Source organism: Nannospalax galili, unplaced genomic scaffold (assembly GCF_000622305.1).
Source record: "Nannospalax galili isolate Female #2095 unplaced genomic scaffold, S.galili_v1.0 scaffold77, whole genome shotgun sequence".
NCBI lineage: Eukaryota > Metazoa > Chordata > Mammalia > Rodentia > Spalacidae > Nannospalax > Nannospalax galili.
This window is the reverse complement of record NW_008341457.1, coordinates 1,959,505-1,975,170: the sequence shown is the minus strand read 5'-3', so window position 1 is coordinate 1,975,170 and position 15,666 is coordinate 1,959,505. Positions and strand designations below refer to the sequence as shown.

The following is a 15,666-nucleotide window of genomic DNA, read 5'->3' as shown; positions in this document are numbered from 1 at the left end:
GATACCCCCCACCTACCCATCCTGGCTGTACCAGGGAAGAGGCTCCAGCCCTGGGAAGCAGCACTGGTGGGGGGCCTGTTTCTTCATCAACCCATTCTGGAACCTTTTTCTACAGCTGTGTCCTCCACCCCAGGACCTGGACCTTTGCACACCTGTGTCCTCTGCCCCAGGACTTGGACTTTGCATCCCTGTGTCTTCCCTCCTGGGTCTCTAGAAACTGATTCTCAGTCTCTGTGCAATATTCGGGTCTGAGTAGTCCTCTGTGGTGGGGCATACGGGACCCTACAGGGCATTGAGCAGGGTGCCTAGCCTCCACCCAGTCCACGCTGGAGCTCCCCCAGTTGTTAACAACCACACAGGTCCCCAGACATTGATGAGCGTCCCCAGAGGGCAGTCACCCCCAGCTGTGACCCCCCAAACTAAAAACTTGGAGGCAGGTACCGTAGTGCACGCCTGTCACCCAAACACTTAGAAAGCTAGGGCAGGACTGCAGTGTTTGAAGGCACCCAGGATTGCAGTCTCAAAAACTGGGGGGATGGCTTAGTGCATAAAGCATCTACCACACAAGCTGAGTTGAGATCCCCGGAACCATGTAAAAACCTGGGTGCAGTGGTACACACCTATGACCCCAGCGTCAGGGAGACAGACAGGAGGATACTTGGGACTCACTGGCCAGATAGACTGGCTCAATCAGGGACTCCAGGTTCAGTGAAAAGTGGGTGGGTCAAAACACCAGATAAAATGATCATTAAAGGGGTGGCAAGAGGGCTCAATGGGGGCTTGTGGCCCAGCCTGCCAAACTGAGTTCTGTCTCCAGGACCTACATGGTGGGAGGTGAGAACCAACTCCTTCACGTGTGCACATCAACACAGAAAGAACAACAGTCAAGAGTTGTGGCTTCTTTTGTGCCCAGAAGGCTCCTCACGTGTCTGGGCATGAGTGACTGACCTGTCACATATTCAAAACAGTCCTAATGCTCCTGGAGCATTTGAATCCTTTCTGGATTCAAAGGTCAGCACAGATGTCTTGCCTCCTCCCATCCCCATCACCCTGCCAGGCTCACATGGAGGACAGATGCTGACAGGGCAACCCAGCACTCAGAAGGCAGAGGCAGGAAGATCAGGAGTTTAGGGTCATCCTTGGCTACACAGTGTGTTCCAGGCTAGCCTGGGTTACACAAGACCCCACCTGAGAGAATGACAAAATACGTAAAAATAAATCACCATGCAGAGAGAGCTGCCAGGTTGTGCCACTAATGGTAGCCGAGTTGGCCAGGAGCCAGAGGGTGTCCAACACTCGACTGTACTCTGTGATGCTAGGGACACAGGTCGAGGGGCACTTAGGGCCCCGCTGACTAGTCTGAATCATCTTATCCACATGCCATGGTGACAGGACCCCAAGTAGCAGCTGAACTGGGGTTTGCTATCAGAAGTGGGTGGGGCCTTGAGTGGCAGGCACAACCTAGAGAGGGTCCTAGACCAAGGGTAGGGTGACAGGGACCCGTCCAAGAGCAGAGGGACCATGACCCCAAGATGGTGACAGGTGCAATCGTTCAATATGGCTTTATTTTCTAAACCCGGCAACTTTGACCCCCACCCCCTGGACGGCCCATCTGTCCCACCTTCCAGAAACGGGGGAGGTGGAGATGCCACAGGGAGATACCGTGTCATCCCCTCCCAGGACAAGTCCCCTCATCATAGGACACAGGGTCCCAGGGGGCAGTGCTGGCCTGTGGGTGGGTTGGGTGTGTACAGGGTGGACCTGGCCTCAGCAGGAACCAGGGTCCCCAGCCTGACACCCCAGGCTCATATTGCTATCGAACGGGTCACCGTAGGTCCCTGAGATCAACCCGGTGGGCGCTGTGGTCCCCTACTGCCTCCCCAGGGCACACACCTCAGGGTACCCTGATGGTGTTAGGGCCTCACACTGAAGGCCAGCTGCGGCCACTGCAGACCAAGGGGGATGCCCCAGCCTGGCTCCATCAGATGCTGTGGCATGGGGTGGGGTCCCCAGAACAAATCACAGGCAACAGGAGGGGAAACAGGCTGGGGAGGGGGAACAGGGCAGCGAGGAGGGGAAACTTCAGGGGCATAGGCTCCCCATCCAGGGCCACCCTGGGTCCCCCAGCATCCCCAGCCTTTGGTCCTAGGGGACAGGTACAGTGGGCAGCCACAGGATGGGGGGGACTGAGGCTAGAACTTGGGGTGGCTCAGGTTCAGCATGGGGACCAGGCAGGTCCAGTGATGCCGAGGGGATGGGTGGAGGCAACCAGCCTGGGCAGGGGTGGGTAGGAGGCTGATGACAGTGGGGGATGCTGCTGCTACTGGCCACCAGGTCCTGTGAGAGGCAAGGCCAGGCATGGTGGCCTTGGGGGAGGCCACTGGGTGTCATCAGGGAGGACTGGGATGCAGAAGCCCCAAGGCTGCCAGCGCAGGTGGGTGACTGTTGTGTCCCTGCTGGGCTCACCCTCAGGAAAGTGCCAGGAAACAGAGGGGTGCCCCCAACTCCAGCCCAGCAGCCACTGTGACTCAGTTCTGGCCGCCAAAGGTTTTCCGGTGGCCGGTTCCTCACCACTGACTGTGTATGGTGGGTGGTCACTGCGCCTTGACCTTCAACAGCAGCCTCTGCACCATCTCGTAGAGCAGGTGGAAGTGCTGAACGGGGACAGCACGTGAGGGACACCGTGAGGGGGACAGGGACACCTGGCAGTCACCCTGTCCTTCCCTGGACCCAGATCTCACCTGGATAGCTGTATATGCCATGCCCAGGTAGGCACTGATGCACACAGCCAGCAGCAGGTCGAAGATGGCCGGCTTGACCCTGCAGGACGCACTGTGCGGTTGGGGACAGCAGGAGGCCCATCCCCATGGGCCATGGTCCACAGCTCCCATCAGACTTACCTGTACGCGTTCATCACCTGCTTCAGCTGGTCGTAGAAGACGAACTCAGGGTCCCTGGGGGAAGACACGCCTGGCTCAGCACTGGCCTCCTGTCTGGGGACACATCCACCACCCCAACATTGGGGAGGTGAGGGAGGAGGATGGCTGGTTTGAGGTCCAGCCCTGGATGCAGAGCAAGACCCTGAGTCAAAAACTAAACGTAAGCCCGTCTTTGATCCCACCAGTACTGGGAGGCACAGGCAGGTGGATGTCTCTGAGTTTGAGGCCAGCCTGGTCTACATATCGAGTTTCAGAACAGCTGGGGCTACAGGGAAGACAGTCTCAAAAAGACCAAAAAATAAAAAAAATAAAAAGAGGGTGACTGGAACATTCTGCGGCCTGGAGTTGAGGTCCACTCTGACACTCACCATCTGTGGGATCCACTCTGACCCTTGGTCTCATCCTCTGCCCGGGCTGTGCCTCCCTGGCCCAGACGACAGGGGCAGGGCTTTGCCGCTCACCGCTTATCGGCCTTCACGTGGTGCTGCCGCACGTCCTTGAGGTAGCGGCTCAGGAAGTGCTCCAGCGTGCTCAGAAACGTGCCGTCCTTGTCAAGCAGTTGGGCAGCCCGTGGCTGGTTGGTCAGCCAGTCCATCACCGAGTCCAGCTGTTCCTGTTGTACCTGCTGTGTGCCATTGCAGTGCGGTTATGATGGGGTCACCATGGGGTCAGAATGAGGTCCCCCTGCACAGCCCTGTACCCCACACCTTACCATCTGCTCCGTGAACACTGGCATGTCCGGCGGTGTCCCCTACAGGGAGAGGGACAGGGTGTGAGGTGCCTGGGTGAAGGGGGCCAGCACCCTGGGCATTGACAACTCACCTTCTCTGTGAGGTTGTAGATGACACGGGTCAGCGCCTCCGCGATGATGCGGGTGTTGCGTGTCAGCGTCTTAGAGTCCACTCGGGACCTGGGGGACATGGGGGTAGGGCACAAACTCAGCTCTGCAGGTGTTCCTGACCTGCGGGCCCTGAGGGACACCCGTCCACTCTCTGCTCCCACAAGCAAAGTTTTGGAGTGTGGCCTTCACACTGTGGAAAGCTCTAGAAGGTGTCCTTCACCCTGAAAAAATCTAGAAGGTGGCTCAGTTCCCTCAAGGAAGATTACTGTTAGTGGCTATGACCATCCCTAAAAGTTGGAGGAGGGTCACTCCTAGAAGTTATACCCTCAAGATCCCTGAACGTGCTTCCACAAAAGGTTCTAGAAGGAAACTTCATGAAAGGTTCTATTATAGAAGCTGCCCCCGCCCAAGATTCTGGAAGGGAACCTGAGAGAAAGTCCTAGAAAGTGCCCCATGGAATGTCCTAGAAGGGTTTCCTACGATGTAGGGTTGTATTATAGAAAAAGTTCTAGAAAGTGCCTGTGGTGGTTTGAATGAGTGTGTCCTCCACAGGCTCCAGTATTAGGTCGTTTTGACTGCAGTGGGTGGTGCCGTTCTGGGACCTGCAGCTGTGGCCTGGCAGGAGCGGCTGACAGTTCTTAGGCTGGCTCTGAGCACCCCCTCCCCTGTGCTAGTCCCACCTCTACCATGCCTCCCCAAAGTGATGGGCTAACTCCCCTAGACAGTAAGCTTGAGTAAACTCTCCTTCTAGAAGTCCCCCTGTCACGGTGGTTTTATAACAGCAACAGAGAAGTAAGCTGTTGCCTCTTAGAGTCCATGAAGAAGCCTGGACCCAAGAAGCTGCCCTTCAGGGCTGGTTCTAGAATGGCCGCTCCCCAGGAAAGAGAGAGGACGGAAGCGTGTCTCCCCCTCAAAGAGATGGCCAGTGGTTAGGAGAGGCCACCCCTGGTCCCAGAGGCTCTAGAAGGGGCACCACAGAAGTTCTAGAAGATGCCCCCTTATGCAAACACCCACAACTTGTCTCCATGGATGACAGTTCTACAAGGGACCCTCATGGAAGGTTCCAGAAGGAGCCTTCACAGAATGTTACATAGGATTCTCAAGGAAGGTTCTAAAAGGTTCACTCCATAGAAGGCTGTAAAAGGCAGGCCCAAGAAAAGTTCTAGAAGGAGCCCCCCAGAAGGTTCTAGAAGGAAACCTCATGTAAGATGCTAAAAGGCAGGCCCAAGGAAAGTTCTAGAAGGTATGTCCACAGGGTATATGGCACTGGAAAGCTGACTCAGCGTTAAGAGTACTGGCTGCTCTTGCAGAGGACCGGGGTTCGGTTCCCAGTACCCACATGGCGGCTAATAAGGGGCTGTAACTCCAGTTCCAGGGGATCGGACACACTCTTCTGGCATCCTCTGGCATTGCTTGGCACGGGTGCACTTACACACATGTAGGTAATGCAGATATATACATAAAATAAAAATAATAGTTTAAAAAAGGTTACGTAAGACATGCCCCACTTACGATTCTAAAAGGAAACCCTCAGAAGGTCCTGGAAGGTTTACGTCATGGAAGGTTTTGGAAGGAACTCTAGAAGGTTCACCCCATGGAAGGCTCTAGAAGGGCCTCCCACTCACCGCACGTCCATGATGCTGCTGCGCTGCCCGGCGCGGTGGCTGTCCAGGTGGGACAGCGTGAAGGCCGGCAGGCGGCGGATGGCGAAGCGCTCGTGCTCCCAGGCCAGCACGTCATCCGCCAGGTTGATCTTCTTGTGCACCATGGAGAAGCTGACCTCGGGGAACTGGTGCGCGGCCACCATCTCCAGCTCACGCAGGAAGGCGTGCTGCAGCGTGCCCTCGCGCGGCGGCTTCGACACGTGCAGCCGCAGGTGGCTGCCGCGGCCCACGGTGTCCAGACACAGCACGAAGGCCACGTTGTCCTGAAGCAGGCTGGAGTCTGTGGGGGGCGGGGCAAGGTCCAGACCCGCACGGAGGCCCCGCCCACAGGCCCCGCCCGCGGAGGCCCCGCCCACCTGTGTGGTCCAGGCTGTCCTCCAGCCAGCGCTTGGTGCCCTGGTAGTTAAATTTGCCGCCTCCAGATGCAAAAAACAGGAGGTTGTACCTGGGGGACACGAGTGTTGGCACCAACCGGACAGGCTGGGGCCACAGGTCCCGGCAGATCTCCCCAGACCCATGACCCAGTCAGGGGCCACCCCATCCTGGCTACTCTAGCACCCCGGGCACACTCTGGGGCGCCCCTGGCCTCCACCCGCTCCTCCCCCCCCAGCTGTGATGACCACCTGTAGACAGAGGACTGTGACACACGTGCTCCTCCGCTATCTGGGCCTCAAATCTTGGGACCACACTGTACCTCCATCTGCCCAGGAGTCACAGCCACTCAGGACAGTGGGGCAGAAGGGAGGCCCTCTTAAGCCCAAGTCACCCCAGCCCATATCTACCAGCCACCTCGTCACAAACCAGTCTATGTTGGCTCAGGCCACTGGTCCTGAACATAAAGAAGGGCTTAGCAGGGGTGGTTGACAAGCAGGCCACCTTGTACACTGCTTGTCACCCAGGGACATCCCTGTACCCTCTGTCATCTGAACTTAACATGTGATTGCTTAAGTCACATCTTAAGCAATCTTCATGGTCATGCAGCCATCTTGTGACCATGAGGAGACTGTTTCCTTTTAAACCAGGAGCCCACTGAGGTGACAACATCCCTGGCCAACCCCACGTGGTATCTGGGGACATGTGTGGCTGGCATGACTTGGGGTATGGGATGGGTGGAGGCTGAGAACTCAGCTCAGCACCCTGCAGGGCCCAGGGTACTCCTCAGAGAACCACCAGAAACAGCCAGGTCTGCACAGGACAAAAGGGACACAGCTGTGTGCACTTCTAGATGGTCCCCTTCCTGGGACCCATGGTGGGCAGCGGAGCAGCAAGTCCTGGGGCCACCGGCTCCAAGGTCAGGACCCCACGTGCCACCCTCCCATGAGGTGAGACTCACGCAGCATGGGTACGCTTGTATGTGTAGAGTCTGGAGAAGAGGCGGGCCAGCTCCAGGAGCACTGAGATGCCGCTGCCATTGGAGTCGGCGCCCACGGACAGCCACTGCGGGCAGAGGAGGCGGTCAGCCTGGCCCATTCCCCGCCCATACCATGCTGGGCCCACAGTGCTCATCTGGGTGCCAGGGAGGGTGACATTAAAACCCACTGAGGGAGCAGGTGTGGAGGTGCACGCCTTTAATCCCAGCACTTGGGAGGCAGAGGCAGGTGGATCTCTATGAGTTCGAGGCCAGGCTGGTCCACATAGTGAGTTCCAGGTCAGCTGGAGCTACAGGGAGATCCCTGTTTCAAAAAGATAAAACAAAACCAGAGGGGAGGCATGGTGGCACAGCCTTTAGTCCCAGCACTCAGGAGGCAGATGTAGGTGGATCTTGGTCAGATAAAAGTCCAACCTGAGCTACATAATGAGTTCTAGTTCAGCATGGTCTACACAGTGAGTTTGAGTCTAGCCTGGGCTACACTGCTAGTTCCAGGCCAGCCAGGTGATTGGGCTGAGCATCCACAGAGGCTCTGGGGACAGGGATGGACATGGCTGCAACTTGGGGCCCTTCTGGGATGGGTGTCTTGGGGACGGATCCCTGGCCACCATCCCCCACCTCACGCCAGTGTCACCCCTCCCCTGCCCGCTTACCGGGGCCACCCCGAAGGCATCATAGTGGGCCACAATGACAATTGTTGGGAGGTCCTCGCCGCCCAGCCCGGTTAGCCGGCCCTGTGGAGACAGCAGTGAGAGCTGGGTAGCAGAGATGGCCTGGCTGTGCTCCCCTGGGACCCCCAAATGGAGACTAGGGGCTCACGGATGTCCCCAGCCCAGGCCCACAGCCCTGTCATGTGAGTCTTGGATGGATGGCCAGGTCACTTTGCTGCAACAGCTTCCTGCAGCCCCTGCTGGGCCCGTTCACCGCCCCCAGCCTGGTCCCTCCCGTCATCCTCAGCCTGATATTCTATGGCGCGGTCACATTTGCCCAAAGCTTCCATGAGAAGCAGACCCCAGTACCTGCTCATCCTGACGGGCAAAATGGAATCAAGCTGTTTTTTCTGAGACAGGGTCTTATGTGGCCCAGGCTGGTGTTCTCTATGTAGCCGAGGATGACCCTGAACTCCTGATCCTCCTGCCTCAGCCTCCCCTGGGGGATGGGCTCCCTCTAGTGGCTGTGGGGACTGTGGCAAGCACTCACCTCTACGCTGGTGATGAGCCAGTCACTCAAGGCCTGACTCTGGGCTCCGCTGGTGACCATCTGGAACCCGTTGGCTGTGGCGGTGCGCAGCAGCACTGTGGGCAGGGCAGTCGGGTCACTCACGCCCATGGCCACCCCCTGCCACCCACCCAGGGACACTGCACTGTGGGCAAGGCAGTCGGGTCACTCACGCCCATGGCCACCCCCTGCCACCCACCCGGACACTGCACCGGAGTTCAGGGTGTATGGGTCCTGTAGCTGGGCTGCACACTACATAGATGCCAAACCCAGGAGTGGACCCCGGCTGTCAGGGACCCTGCGCCATGGGGGGAGGCGCCCACCCACGTCCCCCCTGTTCCCACCTTCGGCAGCTGAGGCAGAGCCCTGGGAGGCGGAGGCAGCCTGGGTCTGCTCATAAATGGACAGTAGAGCCTCGTCCTCCACCGCGAAGTACACGGGGACCACGGTCTCCATGGCCAGCATCTCAGGCTCAATCTCCATGAATTGCTGTGGGAGGGGCAGGTGGTCGTGGGAGGGGTAGGTGATCAGGGCAGAGGCAGTCAGGGGAGGGACAGGTGGTGGTGGGGGCCACATCGAGGAAATGGCTCAAAAAGGGCAAGCAACTGGCCAGGGTCACACAGCCAACTCACCCGGACCACGTCCTGTGGCACAGCAGCCATAGCCCTGGGCAGGATGATGACCACAGCGCCTGCGGACTGTCGCAATGCTTTCTGGTACTGCTCATAGGAGAAGTCCACCAGCCTCATGAGCACACAACGGCGGCTGAGCACATCTGCATCCATGGTCCGCGCCTCTGTGTTGAGCACTGCATTGCGGGTGCCTGGGGAAAGACATGGGGGTCACCATCTACTCCCTCTATCCCCCATCATCTCGGCCACTCTGGTCCCCTCAGACACAGTGGGTGCTGCATACAGCAGGTGCTTTGTAAATGCTTGACTCGAGGAAGGGTGACAGTGGGCAGGCCCTGGACACACATGGCCAGGGAGGGAGCTGTGAGTGACTGCAAGGATAGGGGTCACCAGGCCTGTTTTGCTCAGGTCTTCAGTGTCAGTGTGACTGTGTGTCAATAAAACTTTATTGACAGCCAGGACAAGCACATCTGGAGGTCTCCTGTGATTCAGGTATGCGGTCCACTGGGACCTGGGGCTCCCACAGAGCTTGCCCAAGGGGCTGGTGTGGGCTGTGGGTGTGTGAACTGGGCTTAGAACCTACAACTGCACTCTAGACCACAGACTGTTCTGGAAAAACCCTCGAGTTCAAGAGATTGGTAGCCACTAACATGGCTTTTTAAAAAATGCCATAACTTCTGGGTGCAAAAGGCCTGGGGTGCAACTGACCCCTGTGTTCAGAAAGGGGCCAGCCCAAGGGCCCCCACCATACACAAGGAGTCAGGGAGGTCTGGTCTGGATGTTCAGGGTCCATCTAGGCCCAGACAGTTAGACAAACCAAAGACAAGAAGGCTCTGGAATGCCAGGTACGGCCAGCAAGAGGTCTGGGAAAGGGGAAGGGGGTTGACAGAGAATCGGGGTGACAGTAAGGGGATCAGGAGACAGTGGGGGGATTCCAAGGGGATGCTAGTACAGGACTGCTATAACAGTGGGGGAACTAAGAGGGACAGTGGAGGGATTGGGGAGCTAGTAGAGGGATCGATTTGACAGTGTGTGGCGGGGCTATTGTGGCTGTGGTTGGTATGGGGTGACAGTCGGAGGATCCGGGTGGAAGCGAGGGCCTCCGTAAGATAGTCGGAGTATCGCGGAGACGGTAGGAACTGCTATGGCAGTGGGGGTTCGGGGCGACAGTTGTAGATAGCGATGCCGGTACGGGGACTGCTATGGAAATGGGAGGATCGGGCGACAGTTGGAGTTCGCTATGACTGTGGGGAGACTGGTATGGCAGTGGAGGGATCGCGGTGACAGCGGGGGTCCGGGGGGGAGACAGTTGGAGTTCGCTATGACTGTGGGGAGACTGGTATGGCAGTGGAGGGATCGCGGTGACAGCGGGGGTCCGGGGGGGATCGGGGCGGCAGTAGGGCAGGGGCGGGGGTCCGCACCGTACGGCTGGCCCTGCAGGTCGTATTGCTGCATGCGGTACACCGTGAACTCGTGCGCGGCGTCGGCTGCGGGCAGTGGCGGCGCCACAAGCAGCAGGACAGCGGGCAGGAAGACGATGAAGCCAAGCGGCAGGCACGACGCCTTCAGCACGTTCTCCAATACCTCGCCCGCTTCCTCCAGCATCGCGGCGGGCGGCGGGCCGCGCGGGCGACGGCGGACGGCGACGGGAAGCGGCCGCGACTCAGAGGACTCAGTTCGGCATGGGCTGCCGCCGGGGTCCTTCGGGTAACACAGTGGACAGCCAGCGCCGCCCCTGGGGCTTTCGGGCAGCGCCGAGGACGGCCCTCCGCGCCGCGCAACCTGCCGGGAAATGTAGTCAGCCCTGAGCTCTGCCTCCTTTAAGGCCCTCCCTTCACGCGCGAGGAACGCTGGGAATTGTAGGCCCACGGCGGCTCTCCCATTAGGAAGGTACGGCTACACTTCTAGGGAGCTGTAGACGTCACTACACGCGAAGATCTCTGGGAGTTGAAGTTCCACTCTCTGCCTCAGTGTCCGAACGAAACTATGGCGGACACTCTGTCGCTCCAAGTTGCAAAACACCAATAATTTCAAAGATTAACTTTTAAAACCTAGTTTTCAGTAAAACTCGCTTAAACCCTGTCTTTGGTATCGTTGTTGAGAAGAGTAAAAATCAAAGCGGCAGGACGTGACCTTGCGACCTGGAAGTACAGAAGGACAGAGCGAGGAAGCGTCCGTCTGACGCAGCCGTTCTTGTGGGAATTGTAGTCCTGTCTGGCACGCACAAAACATTAAGGGAACTACAGTTCTTCTGTAGTTAATGAAGGTGGGGAAAAGAGAATAAAATTCGGGAGGAGAGCAGTTGTGAAATTTAATTTTGGCTCATATTTTTGTCTTGAATGTGTCTGGATCCCCAATCTTGAATGAGTGAAAAAAATCGTACAAATAAATAAAATGCAAGACAGGCTGTAGCCAAAGGGATGTTGGACCCTGGAGCCTGGAGTTGGTGGGAATTTAGTGACAGTAAGGGGTTTGGGGTGGCAGTAGGGGACTACTGTGACAGTGGGGAGATTCTTATTACCCTTATTCATATTTGGGCATATTTAATCTCAATTTTTTTGTTTGCTGATTGCAAATTCAAATTTAATTTTGGAGTGTCCAGGTGTTGCTGTTGATTTGACTATCCTAACTGCAGTCTTTCTGGGGTCAGGGCTATTTAAGGAGTGATTTGAAGTTACATTTGTAACTCTCACCAGCATTTAAAGGCCCTGGCCTCCAGCCAGCCAGTGGCCTTCCCAGGGTCCAGTATAGCTGTGGAGGATTTGGGGGTCTCCTTTATGCCCCCTGTCTGAGAAGTTGTCATTTGTGATGACTAAAATGACATGTTCAAATCCCAGCTCCTCCTCTCGCCCACTGTGTGCCCTGGGACACATCACTTTGCATCTCTGAGCTGCCGTGCACCTTGCTGTCACATAGGACAATAAAAATTCGAGGATTAAATGATCAAACACAGGCACCCACCCACCACCAGGGACAGATAGGAATTCAATAAGATAACTGACTTGAGCTGACTTAGACTGAGGTATACAGTAGACTTCATAAGTGTTGGTTTTACAAGAATGCACCAAGGTTTTAAAACTCAGGACTGAAACATTTTCTGTTGACTTTGGAATTTACTGGAGGTGAGAAAAAGGTTTCTAAGACTCGGCTGCTATTCCATGACCCCCAGAGTGATTAGCCTGCAATGAGTAGGCACCACCTGTGTACCAGGCCCCTGCTAAGCACCAGGGCCACAACCCATCAGAGGTTATAATACACCAAGAAACTGAATTTATAGGTTTCATTCATTTTAATGAATTTTATGTAGCCACCCAAGACCCGTTTCTGTGATATGGGATGGGGGTGGGGTGGGAGTGGGATCCACGAGCCCCTGCCGACAAATGTTGTCAGGGTTCAAAATTGGAAGGACAAGGCAGCGGAGGCCACGGGGACCAGTGACGGTCGCACCAGACCCAGGATGGGTGGGTCGGACCACTTCCTCCTTACAGGCCCCAAGATCCAGACCCAAAAAGACACAGAGCTTGAACTGGCCGTGGGTCCGGGGTGTGGGGGAGAGGGGGGCCTGTGTGGATAGGGAATCAGTAAAGGAGAGGTGACAGGTGACATCTGCTCCTCCCCCACCCTGCCTGTCACTCTTACAACACACTGAGATCTCTGCCCGCAGAGAAATGAGGCAGACACCCCTCCGACACCCAGTACATCTCCAAGGCAGTGTACCCAGTTGGGCCAAGCAAGGAGTAGGGTGTCTTCCCGCGCTTCAGGCAGCTCCCAGCCCAGCACCACACAGGCATGAGAACAAGAGCAAAGCCACAATATCCTGTCCTGTCCCTGAACTGCAACGTGGCCAGGGCCTTGACCCCCACAGCCAGCCTGTTTACCAGAGAGGGGCTAGGGCCTCACAGACCCACCAGACCAAATTTGAGGTGCTCAGTGTGGGGGAGGCTCCACCAGAGGACCCCAGAGCCAACTGGGATATTCGCCACCACCACCACCAGGCAAGGAGTTTGCATCCACATCGCTATCTCCCTCTCTCAGGAGGATTTGCTCAGTGCACACACTGGGCAGTCAGATGGTCCATCCCCATAGCAACCGCTAGACACTCCGGACGCTGGAGATACTGGACAACGGTTCTCGCATCTTGAAGCTGAGAGACCGGGATACCCGAAAACTGTCTCTAGGCCTGAGTGAGCTGTCGGTGGACGCAGTGGAGCCGACCTCAGTGATGTGGGTTAGGCAGTCCCCGGGACCTCGAAGGCCTAACCTGAGGCAGACAGAACACAGGAAAGCCAGCACGGCATGCCGCACCTCCCGGCTTCGGAAAGAATAAATGAGGGGATTGATGGCCGAGTTGAGTACAGCCAGGGCCAGGATCCAGTCCATCCCTCGAAGGTATTCCTGGGCCCAGACATTTGAACCGAAGACATCGGCCAGCAGGAGGCCAAACAGGGGTCCCCAGCACACCACAAAGGCCACAAGGATCATGAGCACTGTGTTGAGGAGTCTGCGGGCCTTGCGTCGGGCTGGTGGCCTTGGTGACTTCTGCCCGTTGGCCCTGACCACTCGGAAGATGGCTCCGTAGAGGCCCAGGATGGCCACCAGGATGAGGGCGAAGACCACCACGCAGAAGAGGACGTAGCCTTTGGAGTAGAGGGGCAGCAGGCTGGAGCACTGCGGGAACACGCACACGCAGTTCCAGCCCAGCAGCGGGAGCAGCCCCAGGGTGGCGGCTAGCAGCCAGCACAGCCCGATGAAGCCGTGGACGCGGCTGGTCTTGGTGGCCCCGCGCTCGGCAACCCGCACCATGGTGACGAAGCGTTCGCCGGCCGTGAAGAGCTGGCTGAAGGTGGACGCGGCTAGCGCCGCAAAGAGCAGGCCCTCCCGCAGGAACCAGTGTGCGGGGGACAGTCGGAAGGTGCGAGGCCCAGACAGCAGGACGTTGGCCAGGTAAGCCAGGCCGGTGAGCAGGTCACTCAGAGTGATGTTCACCAGGCAGTAATACACCCAGCGCCGCGATCGCATGTGGGTCACGATGGCAGCCAGGACCAGAATGTTCTCCAAGGCCACCAGGCAGCTGGCCGCCACCGACAGGCCTCGCAAGGTCCCCAGTCCGACGCCACCATCCTCTGGGTTCCCACGGCCCACCAGACGGCCACTGTGGTTATAGTGGAGGATGATGAGCAGGCTGTGTCCACTGGCCGCCAGCTGCTGACAGGACTCCGGGGTGGCCAGTGGGAACCCTGAGCCGTTCATGGTGCTCCCCCTGGGGACAGACTGAGCGGCTCCTCCACCGCAGGGTGGAGTCACAGCCCTGCCTGGCCTGGGTTTCCTGTTTGAAATTTCCTGTTATGCACAGGGTACCCCCAAGGGTGGGTGGGGGTGAGGCCAGGGCGGGACGGCAACGGCCACCCTGGCTCTGGGTGGACTGGAGGGGGTGGTGCTGGGGACACTACCCTCCTGGCACCCCCTCCACCCCTGCCCAGGTTGTCAGTGTTGTCCTCAAAAGTAAAAGGTCTACAGGTCCCTCCATCAGACACCCGCCCATTCCTCCCGAAAAGCCACCCTACCCACCACCTTGTGCCTGTACACAACAGGTGTTTAATATAGTGTTTGCCACCAGTACATAGCAGGTGCTTCATAAATGTCACCTGTATACGGCCAGTACTTAATAAATGCCACCCATACCTAATGAGTGCCACCCATACATGACAAGGTACTTAATGATCTTTTTAAATTTATCATGCCAATGAGGTCTGTGGGGGGTGGGGGGTCTGAATTTGATTAAGAACTGTATGAAATGTACAAAAGCTCAATAAAAAATATTTTTTAAAAAGATTAAAAAGGGGGCTGCAGAGGTGGCTCAGCGGTTACGAACACTGGCTGTTCTTGCAGAAGACTAGGGTTGGAATCCCAGCACCCACATGGCAGCTAACAACTGTCCATAACTCCAGTCTGGGAATCCGACAGCCGCTTCTGACCTCTGCGGGCATTGCACAACACGGGTGCACTTACCTACATGCAGGCATACACATAAAATGAAAATAATAAATAAAATTTTTTTTAAGTTTTGTTAAAAAAAAAATATTAAAAAATTATTATGCCAGGCGTGGTGGTGCACGCCTTTAATCCCAGCACTCAGGAGGCAGAAGCAGGTGGAGCTCTGTGAGTTTGAGGCCAGCCTGGTCTACATAGTGAGTTCTAGGTCAGCCTGAACTACCTAGTGAGACTGTGTCTCAAAAAAAAGAATTATTGGGGCTGGAGAGATGGCTCAGCGGTTAAGAGCACTGACTGCTCTTGCAGAAGACTAGGGTTCGAATCCCAGCACCCACATGTCAGCTATGAACCATCCTTAACTCCAGTTCCAGGGAATCTGATGGCCTCTTCTGAGCTCTGAGGCATTGCATGACATGGGTGCACTCACATACATGCAGGCAATACACTCATACACATAAAATAAAAATAATAAAATACTTAAAAAAGAATTATTACACTTATTTATTTATTTTTATTTATTGTATGTGTGCAAGTGTGGCACAGCACACATGTGGGGTAAGAGGACATGTGGGGCTCAGTTCTCCCCTCCCAGGCCTCCTGGGTCCTGGATTGAGCTCTGGTTGCCAGTCTTGGTGGCAAACACCTTTGTCCACAGAGTCATCCCACTACCACCAAGTGTTTATTAACCTCACACACCAGGTACTTAATAAATGTCACCAGTGCACACTCATACATAATAGGCGCTTAATAAGGGTGTGCCACGTGTACTCAGTAGATGGTTAATAAATGTCACCCAATGCAAGTGCCATCCAAACACATCAAGTGCCACTTGTACACAGCAGGTACTTAATGTGTGTTGCCTGTTCATACGGGGTGCTTAATAAATGTTTGCCACCCATACACAGCTGATGTTTAATTTTTGCCACCCAAACACAGCAGGTGCCACCTGTCACCACACACACTCAGGGTGACCCACTGTGAGCCATGGTTGTGGTCTGACAGTACCCTCAGC

At 56.4% G+C, this 15,666-nt stretch overlaps 2 protein-coding genes across 5 annotated transcripts; both read right to left on the bottom strand.

The window, feature by feature from the left end:
* Positions 1–1,546: 1,546 nt before the first annotated feature.
* On the bottom strand, positions 1,547–10,459 carry Ncln (nicalin). Of its 4 annotated transcripts, none has more exons than XM_008837014.2 (14): positions 10,085–10,459; positions 8,664–8,854; positions 8,376–8,520; positions 8,014–8,108; positions 7,467–7,547; positions 6,778–6,881; positions 5,801–5,889; positions 5,406–5,724; positions 3,762–3,849; positions 3,652–3,690; positions 3,401–3,564; positions 2,901–2,954; positions 2,742–2,820; positions 1,547–2,654 (listed from the first exon to the last, which is right to left on the bottom strand). In XM_008837014.2, exons 1-14 carry the CDS (start codon positions 10,266–10,268, stop codon positions 2,595–2,597), a joined length of 1,692 nt encoding a protein of 563 aa, XP_008835236.1. In that variant the 5' UTR covers positions 10,269–10,459; the 3' UTR covers positions 1,547–2,594. The 4 variants fall into 4 exon arrangements, with proteins under 4 accessions (XP_008835236.1, XP_029421217.1, XP_029421216.1 ...); XM_029565357.1 differs by having other exon boundaries at positions 2,901–2,993; positions 3,401–3,561; positions 10,085–10,404; XM_029565356.1 differs by having other exon boundaries at positions 2,901–2,993; positions 10,085–10,402.
* Positions 10,460–12,043: 1,584 nt separating this feature from the next.
* S1pr4 (sphingosine-1-phosphate receptor 4) lies at positions 12,044–13,928 on the bottom strand. The gene has a single exon (XM_008837013.3). The coding sequence runs from the start codon at positions 13,911–13,913 to the stop codon at positions 12,756–12,758; it is 1,158 nt and encodes a 385-aa protein (XP_008835235.1). The 5' UTR covers positions 13,914–13,928; the 3' UTR covers positions 12,044–12,755.
* Positions 13,929–15,666: the final 1,738 nt, after the last annotated feature.